Raw genomic sequence first — 7,967 nt, forward strand, 5'->3', positions numbered from 1 at the left:
CCTCCCCGCCCCTCCCCCCCCCCCCCCACCCCCCTCTGGTTCGCCGATCGAGGCAACCAACTGCGCCAGTCAGATCCCGCTTGCGGGAAGCAGCTGTGCAACCGGCGCAAGCCCGGTGGCGGCATATCTTCGACTCGCGCGAAGCATACGCCGCCTTCAGGCTGATGAGGCTGACTGCTGAGACGTTGATGTTTGTAGACTTGAGACTTGCTGTACGCACGGCCCCGACTTTGGAAAAGCCTCGCTTCCTGGGGGCCGGTTGAATGGATGTCGAGCTAAAAGACATACATATGCCTGCAAGCTGTGGGCAGAGGTGTTGCTGGGCCAACACCCGCTTCTGTACCCGAACATACCTGCAAAAACTGTCACCGCTGTCACTTGTCAGCAGAAATATCTTCCCTCCGGATCTATACATTGCGAGGAGACGGGTGTTCTTGTGTGAGACTTCCCGGCAGCACTACCCGGCCGCGGTGAGCTGTGGGCTCTAGTGCGCACGGTGGCGCTAGCATCTGTGGTTGTGGAGATGAATACCTAGAAACCTCACTGCAATCCTCTCTTACCTCGCAGAGGGCAGAGCAAAGAAGGTGGATTTACAAGCCACCTGCGAGGCGGGGGGTAAGAGGCCTTGCGCGGACCTTTCATGGAGTTTCACAGCATCGTCGAACCAACGCAGACACAATCGTACCGTCGTCTGCAGCAGTGTGGCGAAACCCAGGAGGAGGAGCAGCGAAACACCCAGGTTCGGTCCCGCTCTGCCTGCCATCCTGAGCGGAATGCTCTTACTCCGTCACCAAGTCTCAGCTCTCTCTGGCCAAGACGGAAAGTGCCGACTCGCACCGTGCATCAAGGTCGCCCAGGAGCATCAGCAAGTGTTTACCATTTGGCGTTTGGTGGCTATCAGAGCTCAGTGGTGCCCGTATGGATATGGAGCTGTAAAATCGTAGCTTCCCACCGGTAGGGGTTGGGCAGGGGACAGACTCCCGGAGTCCGGACACCTCCGTTCCGAATCTCAGTCCAGCACTCCTTGTGTCGCTCTCCCGGGAACGCGTGCATCCGGTACAAGAATAGCGACTCCCACGTACCCAGTACTATGTAATAATTTTGAGGCCTTTTCAGTCTACAGCAGCCCGCGCAGGACTCCTGGTCGAACCCATCTCACTATAGCCCTCATTTCGACCCCATCAGACATCGTCCTTGGAGATATAAGGCACCCGTAAGTCCTCAAGCCTATTCCTCTGGGCTAAGAAAACAATAAGAAGGTATATGAACGACTCTCCGGCCATCGTGGATATGCGTTGCTCTATTCTCGGCGGTTGCTGCCGGGCTCCGAGGCGGCCTTGCAGGGGCCCTTGGGCCCTTCAGACCCCTTGAAACAGACTACCCCCCCCCCCCGGACCCCTGACCTTCGGCCCTTCAACGCCTCGCTTCCAACCACGCGTGAGCTTTCCAGCCCCTGCTCCCAAAATCTCGGCTCCCTTGGTCGACGAGTCAGTGGATAGTTTGACTTGGCAGACTTTGAGAGGTACAAAATCATCACGTCATAGTATGAAGCTGGCATATTTGTTATAAGCTATCTCACCACAGAGGTCCCTTTTGCACGGAGTTGTATTGCCAGATGCAATATTCCTTCAATCCTGAGAGCATCCTCGCACACAGCATGGACTTATGGCGACAGGTCTACCAATTCAGTGTCAAGGCACTGGAGAGGCCTCTGGTCGAGCTCTCTGCCACCACCTGGGCGTACGCCACAAAAGGCAGTTGACTTGGGTGCAGGGAGCTGGTCCACGTGTAATCGGCGGAGTCGGGAGTTTCGCTGCCACTCTCTACGAGACCACCGTTTGCAGAGAAGAATGCGTAGTACAGGGTGTCCGCAGCAGACACTCCAGTCGACACTGTAAATGTGAACCTGGGAGTACTGTAGGTGATGCTCCCAGTGATGGTTCCAAAGCTTGGCGGGGGCGGGGGGGGATCCGAGGATGGTGATGGAGGATTGAGTAGAGTTAACGGTGCGACATCGTTGAGGTCTTCGCGGTTGATGAAGGCCAGTACCGAGCCAATGCTGTAGTATAAGAACACGTAATCCATTTCCCCGTTATTGTTGATGGTGGTAACCATGCTTGATGCAGCCACTGCACCGTATGTCAACAACGTGAAGTTGGCAGAGTAGAGGCTGCACCTGATGCCGCTGGGGATGTAACCCACGGCGGTCACGACGAATGTTACGTCCACAGATGAGTCAACGATGGTGAACTCGACTGTGCCTGAAATGCTTGAGGGAGGGGGAGGACTGGGGGGTGGAGGAGGGCTGGGGGGTGGAGGAGGGCGTGGGGGGAGGGGAGGGGTCGGAGGGTGGGGGAGGGCTGGAGGGGGGAGGGGAGTGTGGGGGAGGAGGGGAATGGGGTGGTGGAACGGGGCTGGGGCTGGGAGGGAGAGGGTTTGGGGGGCCTGCAGGGGGCGGGGATGGTGAGCGGGCTGGGGTCGGCGAAGGCGGGGGGGTCTTTTTGGAGGGAGGCGGTGGCATCTTCTTTGGTGAGGGCGGCGACCTTGTGGGGGGTGGAGGGGGAGGAGACTTCCTGCTGGGGGAGAGCGGTGGTGACTTCTTGGCGGGTGGGGGTGGTGGCTTCTTGGCGGGCGGCGGGGATGGCTTCTTGGCGGGCGGGGGTGGCGATTTCTTGGCGGGCGGGGGTGGAGAGCTCTTGACGGGCGGGGGTGGAGAGCTCTTTGTGGGAGGCGGGGGGAAGGTAAGGTTCCATGCACTCTTGCGAAGCTGAAGCAAGCTGCATTCGTTGGCGACTTTCCGATCCCCAACGCTGTTGAAGCAGCGGTTGCCCTTGCCCTTGTTGGCATCTCCCCAGTTGGCAGTGCCCACGTTGGAGTTCCCTGCAGAGGTGGCACCATTGTATGAACGATAGGTCATAATCCAGGGGCAGCAGCGGCCGTGAGAATCACTCATGTCCTTTGATTCCTCTCCCAACTCTCACCTATGTTGTCATCCCCGACGTTCTTCGTGCCAAAGTTGTTCTTGCCCTTGTTGCCGGAGCCAATGTTGCCATTGCTGTCTGCCGTACAAGCTTTCTGGCCCGCCTTGAGGCACTCCACGGCCACGATGATCTCTGTGGAGCGTGGTGTCACGATCCCCAAGGGATTCAGACGGACAGCACTCGTTGGGAGGCCCATAATGTTGAGAGTGGATGTGCGAACGGATCCCGACTTGCTGAAGCCTTCATGCCTTTCGGGAAGGATGGTGGACATGCACAAGTTATGGTGCATTAGAGAGTGGCTCGTTCGAGTTCCCAGAATTCGACACAATTGCATGGTCCAGGATGTTTTTCAGACCTCAGGCACTCACTTGCAAACTCCATCCGCGCTATCCTTTGTCATCAGGTAGACGTGGGGTCCAACACTGTGGGGAGGCACTTGATCATTTTAAACTGGTGGAATGTCCAAATCTAGCCGCTCCTCAATACCCATGCGACACACCGACATTTCCAACTCTATTTCGGACCGTGTGGATGAGGGTCTGCAGCCTCAGAGGAGAGAAATGCCACCTTACCACCCTGAAACTGCTCAGATAAATGTTTGACATCGCTTACATTGCGCTGGGGAGTGCGACGAAGGTAGAGCTGCATGTCGCCTGGGTTTGGAAGTGTGCGGGGGTAAGCAATGTGAGCAGGAAGCCGTGTGGGCTCGGGCCAACCACTGAGTAGCAAACAGTCGCCCAGACTCACCGCAAAGGCGCATCTTGTCAACAGCAAAATTAATCCAGTGCTGAGAGCAGGGTTCCATGCCGTCCTCGGCATCGCCGATTTTGCGACAAATTTGTGACGCTGCCTGCGCAACCCGATTTTCTTCGCACGCGGCGTGGCACGAATCAGGGAGTTCTTATTCTTATCCATTGCAGCCAGTCAGAGAAGAAAGGGCTTCACGATATCAATTGTTATGCCTCATTAGTAGAGAGAAGGACAACTGAGCTTCATCCGGTGGAGAGTTTGCAAGCTCCGGAGACCGGGGACGAGGTACTGGTCAGAACGGAGAGAGCAACCGTGCTGTCAGCGGCACAGGTTCCGGCATCAGACATGGCTGGGAGGTGATGAGATTCTTTCTTAGCTGTGATGAAGGTGAGACTGCGGGGAATACCATCGCGCTCACCTGTTTGAGTCTCTGGAGGTACCTGGCCGGACACATGTCCGGCTCGGTGTTGTGGGGTTTTCCCTCGACCGGGCGCTTTCCCCACTTTCCACCTGTTCCCGCTCTGCACCGAGTCCACGCCTCCTTGCGACGCCTATGAAACCCGATCAACACACTGCATTCGGGGTCTCGTCTGTAACATTCCTATCTTAGGTCATATACAGCAGTCCACGTTGTAGGGTCTAACCCGCCCCCACAACATCCACCCACCCCACCCACCACCCGCCCCTCCCACCCACCCCCCCTTCCTTGAAGTGTGACAGTGACGGCCTCAGTTCCGACTGTATGTAGAACGCATTGCACATTGATGGCACAAGGCCATCGAACCATCATGAGGCTGGGAGGAAGGGGCACACCTGATCACTTACACACCCGCTTCTGCTGCGAGCTCGTTGTTCTGCACGCAAACTTGTTTCGAACGCTGAACCCTGTAACCCAGCGGGCGTCGCTCGCATCACAGATGAAACAGTCATCAATGCAAGGCAGCCAATCCTTGTCCGAAGGGATGGTGTAGGTGGAGAGTTTGGTCTGCACCCCTCCTACGGTGTGTTACAAAAAGCCTGTGAAGAAAACAGGGGATGCGCGGTCTTCCAACGTACGACCAGAGGTCCACGTGTCCCAAGCACACCTTTCACCCTCGGGCACCCAGATCGCAGTGACTCTGGCTCGCGATGTGTGATGTTGGTTGGGGGTCGCAAAACACGGCAGCAGGCAGCGGCAGCGGGGCGGTAGGTGGCAGCAGCTGATAGTAGCCGCCTCCACATTGACCGAATCTTAGTGTCGAAGGTGGGAATTGTTTGGCGCACGCCCTTGCGACCCACAATGGATAAAGGGCGAGAGCCTGGCCGACTTTGCACCGATTTCTTGTCTTGTTTGTAAATCTGAGCACTGTTTAATTTTGACGAGACCGGATCCACTCATTTCCGGCATCAGTGTCGATCCAGCGCTGTCCCTGTGCGCATTCCCCGGTCGCACCCACGCCCGAAGTCTACACCTCGCCGTGTCCCACAAACACCCTTTGCCGCCATCCTAACCATCTACAATGTCTTGGTGAGTTCCGGCGTGCGCTGGCAAGTCGAAATGTAGGATTTCACAGTTGGGTTGTCCTGAATCCGGTGGTTGCATGGACGGGATCCGACTGTATCGACATCCTCAGGGTATGGTCTCACCGTCGACTTGGAGATACATCTCGGATTTTCTCTCGTCGAAGACCATCCACGACCTTTTCACTCCACTCGATAGGGGTGCCCGGGCCATCTGACTCCTAGGTCACTCGTCGACAGCGAACCTCGTGTTGCCATAACTGAACGCCTCAGTCAGCCGTGAGTGTGATACTCTTATCGTGCAGTTGGGTTAAGGGGTGGGTGGACTGGGTCGCGTTGACATTCAGGCATAGGCGTCTCTGGCAATCTTCACCACCGGCCAACCCCCCCTTGGGGTTGCTATGACATGGAGGTCTAGCCGCAGACTGTCCTCGCATCCACTCCTTCAATAGGGTGCCTGGGGCCAGGCCGAGACAGCTCCCCAAGCTGGGCAACCGTCTGCAGCCTCGGGACTGGGTGCCCACGGCCGAGGTTGCGATCCGGCGCCGTGACTGCCTGATGCGCTGTGCGGGAAGGGAATCACGGCCCGGGGAGCGCCAACACCGCATACATCAGAATTGGTTGGCACAAGCTGCCTCTGTCTCCCTTCTGAGGTGTGACGATGTCGCTTTTGGGGGCTGGTGAGGGGCCTTGGCATGGCTGTGATCGTGGGGTGCGCGTCGTTGAGTCGATGGTTATACATGCATTGACTTAGGTATGTGCATGGGTTCGAAGCTGTAGAGGAGACAATGCAGGCCATGGGACCTTGCTCACCCTCACACCAAGCTTCGGCACCCCAGTGACGACGGCGAGCCAGCGCATCCAGGCCAAGGCACGCAACAGACCCCTTGTCCAATGGACGTTGACGTCGTGGCGGCGGATGATGCCCCCTCGACTTCGAGACCTCTTGCATCCGCTGGCCAGGTGATTGTGTTGGGTGCACTGAGTTGGTTTATTTGATTGGTGTGCGACAGGCATGGCTGTGGCGGAGTGAGGATGTGATTCTTAAGTTTGGTGTCTGCAACTTATAGGCGAATACCCACATCCCACCCCGTGTTTTCTCGCCCTGTGTCGTAGGACTCTCAGACGCCCCCTGTGCCACTCGGCGTGGTCAACAAGCTGGACGATGCGGAGAAGAGGGAACAACAGTGGCAGAATGATGCCACGGTGAACGAGTGGCGGAAGGCGCCCGGCGAGGCGGGCACGCTAGGCCGATTCAGGAAGGTTTGTGAGGACTTGGTGTGCCACTTTGGAGGGGGGGCTCCGGGGCCACTGGAGTGTCCCAAGCATGCGTGACTCTACTGATCGAGACACCCAGACACACAAACATATTGACACCGTGTGCCCGCACTATAACAAACTGTAGGCGATCGATGACTACGCCACAACCTCCATCAAGACGACCTGGAACGGCTTCCGGGATCTTCCGAAGAAGAAGACGAAGAAGAAGGAGAAGAAGAAGGAGATCAAGAAGAAGGCGCAGCAGCAGCAGCCCGTGCTGGATGCGCTGCGTCCGACCGTGGACGACGTCGTTGCGGTCATCTCCGAGTTGCGCACCGTCGGCGACCTCTTCGCCAACTTCCACGCCATCCGTATGGTGGAGGAGTTTGAGCGACGGAAGCAGGCTGACCGGGCGGACGCTGATGCGGCGCTGCAACCACTCGACGAGATATTTTTCGCCAGGTGGGTCTCCTGTGTGTTGGGGGTGGGCTGTGGGTGGGGTGGGATGTGGGTGGGTTTATCTTGTAGGCAGACAGATGCCTGGTTTCCTTGCTTGATAGGGTCCCATGTCTGCATGTGGTGTGTGCTGGTTGGATCGGGAATGCTTACAGCTGTCTGGAACACGTTGCTGCGGATGGGGTGCAGCGGCATGCGCCACAGAGCAGGTGCCGAATAACCAGCCACCCTTTCGACCCACCCACCCATTACAACCACGGCGCAGATGCATGACGCTCATTTGGCGACCTCGCAAGGCAGCCAGCACAAATGCGGGCGCCGGCGCAAGGGCGGCGTTCACGCCACTGGCCGAGTCCGTCGCTCTCTTCCGGGAGACGCTCGAGCGGACTGGCGTCACCCTTCAGCCGCCCGACCTGGAGCACATCCGCCCGTTCATCGACGAAGCGGCGGGGGACCTAGCGACAGCCACCTCTACGTACTACAAGAGGGAGCTCCTCCGCCATCTCCAGCAGAACGCCAAGCTGGAGCTAGGGGCAAAGGGAAATTGGCCACGCCACTGCGCCCGCGCAGTGCTGTCCGTCAGCTTCGCGACCCCTCTGGCGCCGACAGAAGACTCGGACGCCGCGCCCGCCCTGCCGCCCGCAGCCCCAGCGGTTGGCGCCGACGCAGCTGCGGTGCCCGTCCCAGACGCCGCGCCCGACCAGACGCCCCCGGCCCTGGACCCTGGCGTCTCCACAGCGGCCCCCAGAGCCCCGGCCGCCGCGCCCGACCAGACGCCCCCCGCCCCAGCCGCCAGCAACGTCGCAGCGCCCCCCTCAGCCCCGGCCGCCGCGCCCGACCAGCCGCCCCCAGCCCCAGCCGCCAGCAACGTCGCAGCGCCCCCCCCAGCCCCGGCCGCCGTGCCCGACCAGCCGCCCCCAGTCCCTACCACCGGCAGCGATGCAGCACCACCACCACCCTCGGGCAGGGCGGCTGCGTGGTGGCATGTGCCATTCACGCAGGAGCAGGTGGACTGGATCG

General features: G+C 59.0%; 3 protein-coding genes across 3 annotated transcripts in view; 2 read left to right on the forward strand and 1 right to left on the reverse strand.

Annotated features, from left to right (window-relative positions):
• Positions 1-1,665: 1,665 nt before the first annotated feature.
• F751_1836 (hypothetical protein) lies at positions 1,666-1,983 on the forward strand (the record flags this gene model as incomplete). Its single annotated transcript, XM_011399543.1, has 1 exon — positions 1,666-1,983. The coding sequence occupies one exon, from the start codon at positions 1,666-1,668 to the stop codon at positions 1,981-1,983; it is 318 nt and encodes a 105-aa protein (XP_011397845.1).
• Positions 1,678-3,177, reverse strand: F751_1837 (hypothetical protein; the record flags this gene model as incomplete). The annotated part of the gene is made up of 2 exons (XM_011399544.1): positions 1,678-2,261; positions 2,982-3,177. The coding sequence occupies 2 exons, from the start codon at positions 3,175-3,177 to the stop codon at positions 1,678-1,680; spliced, it is 780 nt and encodes a 259-aa protein (XP_011397846.1).
• A 2,948-nt stretch (positions 3,178-6,125) lies between these two features.
• Positions 6,126-7,967, forward strand: part of F751_1838 (hypothetical protein) — a gene marked incomplete at both ends in the record, with an annotated part of 6,324 nt that continues 4,482 nt past the window's right edge. The window contains 4 exons of the mRNA XM_011399545.1: positions 6,126-6,194; positions 6,348-6,494; positions 6,754-6,953; positions 7,213-7,967. The exon at positions 7,213-7,967 is cut by the window's right edge and continues 1,410 nt beyond it. Of these exons, the coding sequence (XP_011397847.1) occupies positions 6,126-6,194; positions 6,348-6,494; positions 6,754-6,953; positions 7,213-7,967 (1,171 nt within the window). The remainder of the gene's footprint in view (positions 6,195-6,347; positions 6,495-6,753; positions 6,954-7,212) is intronic.

The sequence above is a fragment of the Auxenochlorella protothecoides genome (genome assembly GCF_000733215.1).
Source record: "Auxenochlorella protothecoides strain 0710 unplaced genomic scaffold scaffold18, whole genome shotgun sequence".
Classification (NCBI taxonomy): domain Eukaryota; kingdom Viridiplantae; phylum Chlorophyta; class Trebouxiophyceae; order Chlorellales; family Chlorellaceae; genus Auxenochlorella; species Auxenochlorella protothecoides.